This window comes from Leptodactylus fuscus, chromosome 2 (genome assembly GCF_031893055.1).
Source record: "Leptodactylus fuscus isolate aLepFus1 chromosome 2, aLepFus1.hap2, whole genome shotgun sequence".
In the NCBI taxonomy this organism is placed as follows: Eukaryota; Metazoa; Chordata; class Amphibia; order Anura; family Leptodactylidae; genus Leptodactylus; species Leptodactylus fuscus.
In genome coordinates, this window is record NC_134266.1 from 272,179,445 (window position 1) to 272,193,413 (window position 13,969).

Genomic DNA, 13,969 nt, shown 5'->3' on the forward strand with positions numbered 1-13,969 from the left:
TATAATACCATAGACATGTAATAACAGAGTGTACTGCATACTATAATGTGATATTGCAGGTGACTGTACTATTATAGCCATATACTGCTACAGACATGTAATAACTGAGTATACTCCATACTATAATGTGATATTACAGGTGTCTGCACTGATATGATCACATTATAAGCAGATACAATCCCCGCACTGTGTGATATTCTGTTATACTGCAGTCTGGTGTCAGATATTATTATACCCACATTATTCTGTTATCCCCTGAATATGATGTAATAAGTCTTGAGAGCAGTGACGTCACATAGCCGGTATACTCCTGCAGGATGCTATATTATATTGGTGGGGGGCGGCGCTGCAGTCGGGGGGAGGCGGCTATTGTCCTGTAGTGCAGCCCCCGCCCGGCTCGGGGGGGTGCGAGTATTAGAGGCGGCGGAGCCCGGGCGGTGGCGGCAGAGCAGGAGGGGATGTGCCCGGAGCCCACACCATGGATTACTCCTACCTGAACTCCTACGACTCGTGCATGGCCGCCATGGAAGCCTCAGCCTACGCCGACTACAGCAGCTGCAGTCAGGCCAACTCCTTCCAGTACACCCCGATCCGGAGCAGCTTCACTGCCAACCCGGGGTGCCCACCCCTCACCCCGGCCAGCTGCACCCTGGGGGCCCTGCGGGACCACCAGCCCTCTCCCTACTCCACAGGTGAGTGAGCCCCCAAACCCCACTGACTGCACCTCATACCCCTGACCCTACTCCACAGGTGAGTGAGCCCCCAAACCCCACTGACTGCACCTCATACCCCTGACCCTACTCCACAGGTGAGTGAGCCCCCAAACCCCACTGACTGCACCTCATACCCCTGACCCTACTCCACAGGTGAGTGCCCAACTGTCCTCTAGATCCAGGAGGACTCCCAATAACCTGACCAGTACTACCCCCCATGTGAGATACAGGAGTCAGCTGTGGTGGTCCCTACAACCATCATCATCCCAGGGACCCTCCCTGGACTCCTCTGTCATTTATGGGAAGTCAGCAGTGTTACCCCAATCCAGCCCTATAAATGGAACCCCCATAATTTCTGCCACATATCCCCCACCCCTGACCAAGAAGCAATCACCAGCACCTCACAGGTCAGTTGTCATCTATGGGGGTCCTCAGTTCTGCCACTGATACCCCGAACCCCAGGGCAATGCCGGGACCATCATCATGTATAGTCGGTTGTGTCTATGGCTATTGAGCTGATTCCTTTATATGACGGCTTCGTCTACGTACTGTACACACGTATCTACCTGGGAAACATTTTGCGGCTTCTCTCCATAGTTCTGTCTTCCCTGCTGACATTCACCTGTGCACAGAGCATTCCGATGTCTAAGTCGCGATAGAACCTGCCGATCGGATCGCTGTCACCTCATCATTAGTTTCTCTTTAATATTATAAATGATTCACGTCTGTTACTGGTTTCAGGATTTCCCCGATTTCTGATCTCTGATAACTGTGACAATCGCGACATTTACATCACACCTTTCATATCAGCCTTATCTGGATTCATCACAATATTATCACAAGACAATAGCAGTAGCATCTGGATGCGATTCTCTTCTTCATGGTCGTGACATTATTGTCACAGCTTCCAAACAGCGCAAGTGTGAACACAGCCTTACTCTGAGGCTTTTTTTTAAAAAAATGAACGATTATATCTATCGTATCACGACAATATCGCCCAATATTCCTTGGTGAATTATAACTATAACCCCCAACATTATTGTCTATTGGTAACGGATTTACTTATCTGGTTACTCAATTAATAACATATATATTTTATATAATTTATTATTTAATCGCTTGATTTGCATTATCCAACAGTAAGATATAACATCGCGATATTATAAGGACGGTATTGTATCCATTGCACTGTTCCAATCATCGAAATAAGTGCCGTCATTATATCTTGATATCATTATAACTTCATATTTCAATATACCCTTAGTAATCCATCATGATAAAATCATTTTCCCAATTTCGTGATAGCTATGTATCACTGTACTGCATATAGTAGAATTAGATATATAATACTTTTATTCTTTATGATATATAACAATATATCATTTTACTATTTTAATCCATTTCCGTTAAATAAATGTGTATGGATTTTATCCCAATATTATAGTAGGGATTTTATCCATATCACGATACAATTGTGTCATTATCATTGTATTAAGTTATATTATAGAATAATTTTTTTAATAATTTGTTCTCATTACATCTTTTAATGAAATGTTGTACTAAAATTGATATAACACTCGGCTGTCCATAGTCAACACTCATATCGCGATATTATTATTATCATGCTTTTGTTTTAATGAGATAAATGAATCTAATTGAATTTGTTCGTAATCCTATAAAAATATAATTTTAATAAAATTATATTGAACTATTAAATCTCAATGTAGCATATCACGATATTTCTGAATGATTATAGCTGATATTACATTATTGTACATCGTATCCGTCACATCACGATCGGATCTATATATTATAATAGCAAATAATTCCTCAGGCAAATGTAATAGGAATCTGATCCATATATAATAACAGATGTGCAAATAAATACATCGCCTAATACCGTGAAACTACAGAAATGTCGTGATATAACTGTATTTATTACAGTATTATGTGATGATTCTGACTCCGTTTCGGTAACTATTGTATGATTTGTATCACCACACTATGCAATGACAGAATTGTCCCACAAATATTCCTAAAATACCCAGATATGATTGTGTAACTCGCATATTGCGATATAACGAAAATTAATATCATTTTATCAGATGGATCGACCTCATCTATACCAAAATATTACTGAAAATCATCGGAAAATTGTGTCCCCAAAGTTCTGTCTATCGGGTCCCCGTACATCGCGACATGGCTGCATTATTGTTATTATTATATGGTTATATTTTGCTATTAGGATGATGATATTGATGATGGTCGGGATAATCTGTCTCACTTTTCGGATGAAATAATAAACATGTCATAGAAAAATGTTGATAACAGCAAAAAAATCCTCGTATCACGATATAAATAATCAGATATTCTATATATTTCTATATATAACAAGATCTCTGCAGCTCACGATATTTCGCACAAGGGCTTGTCTTTAGTAAACTGAAGGAATCGGTTGTTGCGATACTTGATATGAGTTTCTCAATCTGTCACGATTTCACCTCGGGTGTTATCACGATGTAACAGAATAGTAGCTATCCTATTGTATGTTGGGCAGAGGTGGATTTGCTCTGATTTTGCGGGGGGTTTCGAGGGGCTGCGGTCACTATATGGGGAAGGGTATCTAAGTGTATAGGGGTCCTATTAGGGAGGGGTCGTCTGTATGGGGGGTGCAGAGCCTCCTATCAGGACTGAGGCTTCAAAGTAGAGCAGACCCCGGGAGGCTGAGCCTTGCTTTGAAGTGTCCACATTGTGTCCAGCGCTGTCCCCGCAGATCTCAGTCGGGGGCCCCTCCCTGCCGACCGCCGGCATTGGCAAGTGAATGGAGAGTCGCCTCCTGCTGGTCCGGCACTGCAGCTGTGCCATGGGGCTATTATAGACAGTAAATAGGGGCAGGGCCTCGGTAATGAGACTAATTAATGAGCCCTGACCACCCACAACAGTAACTGACCCAAGAGCTGACAATCTATAGTAGATACAAGGTCAGAGATGAAGCTGCCATCAGTGCCCTCATCATCCTCCATGACTGGTCTCCATCAGCCTCCACCAGCTGCCAGTAGCCCTCTCTGGACTCTATAAGCCATCACAAATGATCTCCATCAGCCCCATGTATCCCTCTATACTCTATACTAGCCTCCACCAGTGGTCTCCATCAGCCCCTCAGTAGCCCACTCTGGTCTCCACCACTGCTTTCTGCATGTCCCTACACACCTATATATATCAGATTGGGGGGGGGGACTCCAAATTAAAACACAATCCCATGTGCCTGATCTCAGAGAACAATAACCTGCACTCACCAATAATATCAGACCTCATTGTGCCACCCCTAACCCTTCTCTTTCCCCCCGCAGTGCCCTACAAGTTCTTCTCCGACCCCTCCAGTATTAACGAGAAGCGGAAACAGCGAAGAATCCGGACGACATTCACCAGCTCCCAACTTAAGGAACTCGAGAGGGTATTTGCTGAAACCCACTACCCAGATATCTACACGCGGGAGGAGCTGGCCCTCAAAATCGACCTGACCGAGGCCAGAGTGCAGGTAAAGATCTAGGGGCAAAGCACTCAGCGTTATGGCAGGGATGGGGTTAAATTGTGTGACATCCCAGAATCCCCAATTACGGGTTACATGTATATCACCATAAACAATAGAATCAGTATATTACTACATTACTTACCCTGTATTATACTCCAGAGCTGCGCTCACTATTCTGCTGGTGCAGTCACTGTGTACATACATTACATTACTTATCCTGTATTATACTCCAGAGCTGCGCTCACTATTCTGCTGGTGCAGTCACTGTGTACATACATTACATTACTTATCCTGTATTATACTCCAGAGCTGCGCTCACTGTTCTGCTGGTACAGTCACTGTGTACATACATTACATTACTTATCCTGTATTATACTCCAGAGCTGCGCTCACTATTCTGCTGGTACAGTCACTGTGTACATACATTACATTACTTATCCTGTATTATACTCCAGAGCTGCGCTCACTATTCTGCTGGTGCAGTCACTGTGTACATACATTACATTACTTATCCTGTATTATACTCCAGAGCTGCCCTCACTATTCTGCTGGTACAGTCACTGTGTACATACATTACATTACTTATCCTGTATTATACTCCAGAGCTGCGCTCACTATTCTGCTGGTGCAGTCACTGTGTACATACATTACATTACTTATCCTGTATTATACTCCAGAGCTGCGCTCACTATTCTGCTGGTGCAGTCACTGTGTACATACATTACATTACTTATCCTGTATTATACTCCAGAGCTGTGCTCACTATTCTGCTGGTGCAGTCACTGTGTACATACATTACATTACTTATCCTGTATTATACTCCAGAGCTGCGCTCACTATTCTGCTGGTGCAGTCACTGTGTACATACATTACATTACTTATCCTGTATTATACTCCAGAGCTGCGCTCACTATTCTGCTGGTGCAGTCCCTGTGTACATACATTACATTACTTATCCTGTATTATACTCCAGAGCTGCGCTCACTATTCTGCTGCTGGGGTTACAGTGTATCCACGCCCGGTCTGACATACTTCTTCTTCCTTCCTCAGGTTTGGTTCCAGAACAGAAGAGCTAAATTCCGTAAACAAGAACGGGCGGCGAATTCCAAAAGCGGAGGCGGCAGTAATGGAGGAACCAATGGCAAAAAGTCTGACCCGAGATCGTCTTCCGAGGATGATGAGTCCAAGGAATCCAACTGTAGCCCCACCCCCGACAGCACCGCCTCTTTGCCTACCGCAGCCAGCCTGAACAGTCCGGGGGGCAGCCTGAGTCCCAGTCCGGGTTCCGGAGCAGGCTTGTTGCCCCCCAGTCACACCAGCCAGACCTTGAAGCCCCCGGTGTGGCCCGGAGTCCCCACCAGTAGCAGCACCAGCACAGCGGACCTCCTGAAAGCCTGGCAGCCTGCCGACACCGTACCGGGACCCTTCGCCGGCGTCTTGTCCACTTTTCATCGGAAGCCGAATGTCCTTAAGACAAACCTCTTCTAAGTAACTGTGATGGTGACCGAGGACTGCGGCGACCAGATCCGCAGAAGGATGATTACGTAAATCGCCAAAAGACGTAAATGGCGGGAATTTACTGCGCCAGAACTTTACATGGGCGATACAATCTCTGTGTACAGCTGGGAGATTCCAACCAGGTCCAAGATGGCGGACCTTCACCGCGATGGCAGCGCCGCCCCCTCGCCCGCCGCGCCTCATCACCCATCGTCTAGTTTTATTTATTATTTATTGTATTTAACTTCCTATATGAGGTTTTTATACACAAAGCAGCGGCGACAGGATTCGCGGGACGTTCGTACGGCGACCATTTTACCATCTTGTCTGACAAAACCAAAGAAAATGGGGCAGATTTACCAAAACGGTCCAATAGCAACCAATCACAGCGCAGCTCTCAGGGTCTGTTTGGTCTTGGAAAATGAAAGCCGTGCTGTGATTGGTTGCTAAAGGGAACAAAGACAATCCTACCAAGGAACTTGGGCCTCTTTGTTTATAGCAACCAATCAGAGCGCAGCTTAGAATTTTCAGGAGCAGAATACAAAATGAAAGCCGTGCTGTGATTGGTTCTTATGATCACGGAGACCAGTTTATGTGGAGAGACTTGACTTGGTCTCGGCTTCTCTTAGCACCCAATCAGAGCGCAGCTTACAATGTTCAGGCGCATTATACGATATGAAAGCTGTGCTGTGATTGGTTGCTTTGGGCAACAAGGATAAATTGGTTTTATACAGTTCAATAAATCTGCCTCAAATCTTTATTAGGGGGAAATAGAAATGAGATCCATAATCGCACTTCATTAGATTACCCGTCCAATCACCTAAGAAATAACAGACGCCAAGAGATCCACAAAATGTCAGAGTAAGCCCCTCCCACTTGCCATATTTGTAAGCGGTGACGGCAGCAGGGTGTTGTGTGACGTCTCTACAGGCTCCTGATTGGAGAAAAGATCTCTAAGGGGAGGGGCATAGCGGATCACATGACATCTAGACCATATATAGGCACAGTAGACGGACGTCAGTCTGATGATGTCACGTAGACATCTTGTCTTTGCCTTACGGAGAAATATCAAATCCGCCATTTTGTTTTTTATTTGAAGGGGTGGCCATTATGAGGAGAGGACGGCCCCCGTGTACATTACTGTACAGAAGAGAGAAGTCTCTGTATTGTCCAGGTGGCAAAAAGGAAGACACATAATGGAAGGGAGAACGTCGTATAATCTACAGAGAGCAGAGGGAGGAGAGGGTTAACTCCACATATATACCCCTATATACCTCTGTAACCCTACACAACCCTCATACGAGTAACCCAAGGACAAGACCACAATGTGAACGGAGACCAAATGTTTCTTCCAACGTCCTGTAATTTATAATCACCAAATAAAATGTAATTTATTGTAAAGCTGCAAAACTGCGCAGTGTATTATATGTCCTGTATAGTATCCATAGGGGCGGTAGAATAATAGGTATATACTCGTACATAGGAGTAGTATTATAGTAGTTATATTCTTGTACATGGGAGTAGTATTATAGTAGTTATATTCTTGTACATAGGAGCAGTATTATAGTAGTTATATTCTTGTACATAGGAGTAGTATTATAGTAGTTATATTCTTGTACATAGGAGCAGTATTATAGTAGTTATATTCTTGTACATAGGAGTAGTATTATAGTAGTTATATTCTTATACATAGGAGTAGTATTATAGTAGTTATATTCTTGTACATAGGAGGTAGTATTATAGTAGTTATATTCTTGTACATAGGAGCAGTATTATAGTAGTTATATTCTTGTACATAGGAGTAGTATTACAGTAGTTATATTCTTGTACATAGGAGCAGTATTATAGTAGTTATATTCTTGTACATAGGAGCAGTATTATAGTAGTTATATTCTTGTACATAGGAGTAGTATTATAGTAGTTATATTCTTGTACATAGGAGGTAGTATTATAGTAGTTATATTCTTGTACATAGGAGTAGTATTATAGTAGTTATATTCTTGTACATAGGAGGTAGTATTATAGTAGTTATATTCTTGTACATAGGAGCAGTATTATAGTAGTTATATTCTTGTACATAGGAGCAGTATTATAGTAGTTATATTCTTGTACATAGGAGGTAGTATTATAGTAGTTATATTCTTGTACATAGGAGCAGTATTATAGTAGTTATATTCTTGTACATAGGAGTAGTATTATAGTAGTTATATTCTTGTATATAGGAGGTAGTATTATAGTAGTTATATTCTTGTATATAGGAGGTAGTATTATAGTAGTTATATTCTTGTACATAGGAGCAGTATTATAGTAGTTATATTCTTGTACATAGGAGGTAGTATTATAGAAGTTATATTCTTGTACAGAGGAGTAGTATTATAGTAGTTATATTCTTGTACATAGGAGGTAGTATTATAGTAGTTATATTCTTGTACATAGGAGGTAGTATTATAGTAGTTATATTCTTGTACATAGGAGGTAGTATTATAGTAGTTATATTCTTGTACATAGAAGTAGTATTATAGTAGTTATATTCTTGTACATTGGAGCAGTATTATAGTATATTCTTGTACATAGGAGGTAGTATTATAGTAGTTATATTCTTGTACAGAGGAGTAGTATTATAGTAGTTATATTCTTGTACATAGGAGGTAGTATTATAGTAATTATATTCTTGTACATAGGAGGTAGTATTATAGTAGTTATATTCTTTTACATAGTAGTATTATAGTAGTTATATTCTTGTACATAGGAGCAGTATTATAGTAGATATATTCTTGTACATAGGAGTAGTATTATAGTAGTTAAATTCTTGTACATAGGAGTAGTATTATAGTAGTTATATTCTTGTACATAGGAGTAGTATTATAGTAGTTATATTCTTTTACATAGTAGTATTATAGTAGTTATATTCTTGTACATAGGAGCAGTATTATAGTAGTTATATTCTTGTACATAGGAGTAGTATTATAGTAGTTCTATTCTTGAACATAGGAGTAGTATTATAGTAGTTATATTCTTGCACATAGGAGTAGTATTATAGTAGTTAGATTCTTGTACATAGGAGGTAGTATTATAGTAGTTATATTCTTGTACATAGGAGCAGTATTATAGTAGTTATATTCTTGTACATAGGAGCAGTATTATAGTAGTTATATTCTTGTACATAAGAGCAGTATTATAGTAGTTATATTCTTGTACATAGGAGTAGTATTATAGTAGTTATATTCTTGTACATAGGAGCAGTATTATAGTAGTTATATTCTTGTACATAGGAGCAGTATTATAGTAGTTATATTCTTGTACATAGGAGCAGTATTATAGTAGTTATATTCTTGTACATAGGAGCAGTATTATAGTAGTTATATTCTTGTACATAGGAGGTAGTATTATAGTAGTTATATTCTTGTACATAGGAACAGTATTATAGTAGTTATATTCTTGTACATAGGAGCAGTATTATAGTAGTTATATTCTTGTACATAGGAGTAGTATTATAGTAGTTATATTCTTGTACATAGGAGTAGTATTATAGTAGTTATATTCTTGTACATAGGAGTAGTATTATAGTAGTTATATTCTTGTACATAGGAGTAGTATTATAGTAGTTATATTCTTGTACATAGGAGCAGTATTATAGTAGTTATATTCTTGTACATAGGAGCAGTATTATAGTAGTTATATTCTTGTACATAGGAGTAGTATTATAGTAGTTATATTCTTGTACATAGGAGGTAGTATTATAGTAGTTATATTCTTGTAGATAGGAGCAGTATTATAGTAGTTATATTCTTGTACATAGGAGGTAGTATTATAGTAGTTATATTCTTGTACATAGGAGGTAGTATTATAGTAGTTATATTCTTGTACATAGGAGCAGTATTATAGTAGTTATATTCTTGTACATAGGAGGTAGTATTATAGTAGTTATATTCTTGTACATAGGAGCAGTATTATAGTAGTTATATTCTTGTACATAGGAGCAGTATTATAGTAGTTATATTCTTGTACATAGGAGTAGTATTATAGTAGTTATATTCTTGTACATAGGAGGTAGTATTATAGTAGTTATATTCTTGTACATAGGAGGTAGTATTATAGTAGTTATATTCTTGTACATAGGAGTAGTATTATAGTAGTTATATTCTTGTACATAGGAGGTAGTATTATAGTAGTTATATTCTTGTACATAGGAGTAGTATTATAGTAGTTATATTCTTGTACATAGGAGGTAGTATTATAGTAGTTATATTCTTGTACATAGGAGCAGTATTATAGTAGTTATATTCTTGTACATAGGAGCAGTATTATAGTAGTTATATTCTTGTACATAGGAGCAGTATTATAGTAGTTATATTCTTGTACATAGGAGGTAGTATTATAGTAGTTATATTCTTGTACATAGGAGTAGTATTATAGTAGTTATATTCTTGTATATAGGAGGTAGTATTATAGTAGTTATATTCTTGTATATAGGAGGTAGTATTATAGTAGTTATATTCTTGTACATAGGAGCAGTATTATAGTAGTTATATTCTTGTACATAGGAGGTAGTATTATAGAAGTTATATTCTTGTACAGAGGAGTAGTATTATAGTAGTTATATTCTTGTACATAGGAGGTAGTATTATAGTAGTTATATTCTTGTACATAGGAGGTAGTATTATAGTAGTTATATTCTTGTACATAGGAGGTAGTATTATAGTAGTTATATTCTTGTACATAGAAGTAGTATTATAGTAGTTATATTCTTGTACATTGGAGCAGTATTATAGTATATTCTTGTACATAGGAGGTAGTATTATAGTAGTTATATTCTTGTACAGAGGAGTAGTATTATAGTAGTTATATTCTTGTACATAGGAGGTAGTATTATAGTAATTATATTCTTGTACATAGGAGGTAGTATTATAGTAGTTATATTCTTTTACATAGTAGTATTATAGTAGTTATATTCTTGTACATAGGAGCAGTATTATAGTAGATATATTCTTGTACATAGGAGTAGTATTATAGTAGTTAAATTCTTGTACATAGGAGTAGTATTATAGTAGTTATATTCTTGTACATAGGAGTAGTATTATAGTAGTTATATTCTTTTACATAGTAGTATTATAGTAGTTATATTCTTGTACATAGGAGCAGTATTATAGTAGATATATTCTTGTACATAGGAGTAGTATTATAGTAGTTCTATTCTTGAACATAGGAGTAGTATTATAGTAGTTATATTCTTGCACATAGGAGTAGTATTATAGTAGTTAGATTCTTGTACATAGGAGGTAGTATTATAGTAGTTATATTCTTGTACATAGGAGCAGTATTATAGTAGTTATATTCTTGCACATAGGAGTAGTATTATAGTAGTTAGATTCTTGTACATAGGGGGCAGTATTATAGTAGTTATATTCTTGTACATAGGAGTAGTATTGTAGTAGTTATATTCTTGTACATAGGGGGCAGTATTATAGTAGTTATATTCTTGTACATAGGAGCAGTATTATAGTAGTTATATTCTTGTACATAGGAGTAGTATTATAGTAGTTATATTCTTGTACATAGGAGTAGTATTATAGTAGTTAGATTCTTGTACATAGGAGTAGTATTATAGTAGTTATATTCTTGTACATAGGAGCAGTATTATAGTAGTTATATTCTTGTACATAGGAGCAGTATTATAGTAGTTATATTCTTGTACATAGGAGGTAGTATTATAGTAGTTATATTCTTGTACATAGGAGCAGTATTATAGTAGTTATATTCTTGTACATAGGAGCAGTATTATAGTAGTTCTATTCTTGAACATAGGAGTAGTATTATAGTAGTTATATTCTTGTACATAGGAGTAGTATTATAGTAGTTAGATTCTTGTACATAGGAGTAGTATTATAGTAGTTATATTCTAGTACATAGGAGTAGTATTATAGTAGTTATATTCTTGTACATAGGAGTAGTATTATAGTAGTTATATTCTTGTACATAGGAGTAGTATTATAGTAGTTATATTCTTGTACATAGGAGGTAGTATTATAGTAGTTCTATTCTTGTATATAGGAGCAGTATTATAGTAGTTATATTCTTGTACATAGGAGCAGTATTATAGTAGTTCTATTCTTGTATATAGGAGCAGTATTATAGTAGTTATATTCTTGTATATAGGAGCAGTATTATAGTAGTTATATTCTTGTATATAGGAGCAGTATTATAGTAGTTATATTCTTGTACATATTAGTATTATAGTAGTTATATTCTTGTACATAGGAGTAGTATTATAGTAGTTATATTCTTGTAAATAGTAGTAGTATTATAGTAGTTATATTCTTGTACATAGGAGTAGTATTATAGTAGTTATATTCTTGTACATAGGAGTAGTATTATAGTAGTTATATTCTTGTACATAGGAGTAGTATTATAGTAGTTATATTCTTGTACATAGGAGTAGTATTATAGTAGTTATATTCTTGTACATAGGAGGTAGTATTATAGTAGTTCTATTCTTGTATATAGGAGCAGTATTATAGTAGTTATATTCTTATACATAGGAGTAGTATTATAGTAGTTATATTCTTGTAAATAGTAGTAGTATTATAGTAGTTATATTCTTATACATAGGAGTAGTATTATAGTAGTTATATTCTTGTAAATAGTAGTAGTATTATAGTAGTTATATTCTTGTAAATAGTAGTAGTATTATAGTAGTTATATTCTTGTAAATAGGAGTAGTATTATAGTAGTTATATTCTTGTATATAGGAGTAGTATTATAGTAGTTATATTCTTGTAAATAGTAGTAGTATTATAGTAGTTATATTCTTGTACATAGGAGTAGTATTATAGTAGTTATATTTTTGTACATAGTAGTATTATAGTAGTTATATTCTTGTATATAGGAGTAGTATTATAGTAGTTATATTCTTGTACATAGGAGCAGTATTATAGTAGTTATATCCTTGTACATAGGAGCAGTATTATAGTAGTTAGATTCTTTTACATAGGAGTAGTATTATAGTAGTTATATTCTTGTACATAGGAGTAGTATTATAGTAGTTATATACATGTACATAGGAGTAGTATTATAGTAGTTATATTCTTGTACATAGGAGCAGTATTATAGTAGTTATATTCTTGTACATAGGGGGCAGTATTATAGTAGTTATATTCTTGTACATAGGAGTAGTATTATAGTAGTTATATTCTTGTACGTAGGAGTAGTATTATAGTAGTTATATTCTTGTACATAGGAGCAGTATTATAGTAGTTATATTCTTGTACATAGGGGGCAGTATTATAGTAGTTATATTCTTGTACATAGGAGTTAGTATTATAGTAGTTATATTCTTGTACATAGGAGTAGTATTATAGTAGTTATATTCTTGTACATAGGAGTAGTATTATAGTAGTTATATTCTTGTACATAGGAGGTAGTATTATAGTAGTTATATCCTTGTACATAGTAGTAGTATTATAGTAGTTATATTCTTGTACATAGGAGCAGTATTATAGTAGTTATATTCTTGTACATAGGAGTAGTATTATAGTAGTTATATTCTTGTACATAGGGGGCAGTATTATAGTAGTTATATTCTTGTACATAGGGGGCAGTATTATAGTAGTTATATTCTTGTACATAGGAGCAGTATTATAGTAATTATATTCTTGTACATAGGAGTAGTATTATAGTAGTTATATTCTTGTACATAGGAGTAGTATTATAGTAGTTATATTCTTGTACATAGGAGTAGTATTATAGTAGTTATATTCTTGTACATAGGAGTAGTATTATAGTAGTTATATTCTTGTACATAGGGGGCAGTATTATAGTAGTTATATTCTTGTTCATAGGAGGTAGTATTATAGTAGTTATATTCTTGTACATAGGAGCAGTATTATAGTAGTTATATTCTTGTACATAGGAGTAGTATTATAGTAGTTATATTCTTGTACATAGGAGTAGTATTATAGTAGTTATATTCTTGTACATAGGAGTAGTATTATAGTAGTTATATTCTTGTACATAGGGGGCAGTATTATAGTAGTTATATTCTTGTACATAGGAGTAGTATTATAGTAGTTATATTCTTGTACATAGGAGCAGTATTATAGTAGTTATATTCTTGTACATAGGAGTAGTATTATAGTAGTTATATTCTTGTACATAGGAGTAGTATTATAGTAGTTATATTCTTGTACATAGGAGTAGTATTATAGTAGTTATATTCTTGTACATAGGG

The 13,969-nt window shown here is 36.1% G+C and overlaps 1 protein-coding gene across 2 annotated transcripts; it reads left to right on the forward strand.

Annotated features, from left to right (window-relative positions):
- Nucleotides 1-463: 463 nt before the first annotated feature.
- On the forward strand, nucleotides 464-5,733 carry PHOX2A (paired like homeobox 2A). 2 transcript variants are annotated; one of them, XM_075263000.1, is made up of 3 exons: nucleotides 464-692; nucleotides 4,064-4,251; nucleotides 5,296-5,733. In XM_075263000.1, exons 1-3 carry the CDS (start codon nucleotides 479-481, stop codon nucleotides 5,731-5,733), a joined length of 840 nt encoding a protein of 279 aa, XP_075119101.1. In that variant the 5' UTR covers nucleotides 464-478. The 2 variants fall into 2 exon arrangements, with proteins under 2 accessions (XP_075119101.1, XP_075119100.1); XM_075262999.1 differs by having other exon boundaries at nucleotides 479-692; nucleotides 4,064-4,257; nucleotides 5,278-5,733.
- The last annotated feature ends 8,236 nt before the right edge of the window (nucleotides 5,734-13,969 follow it).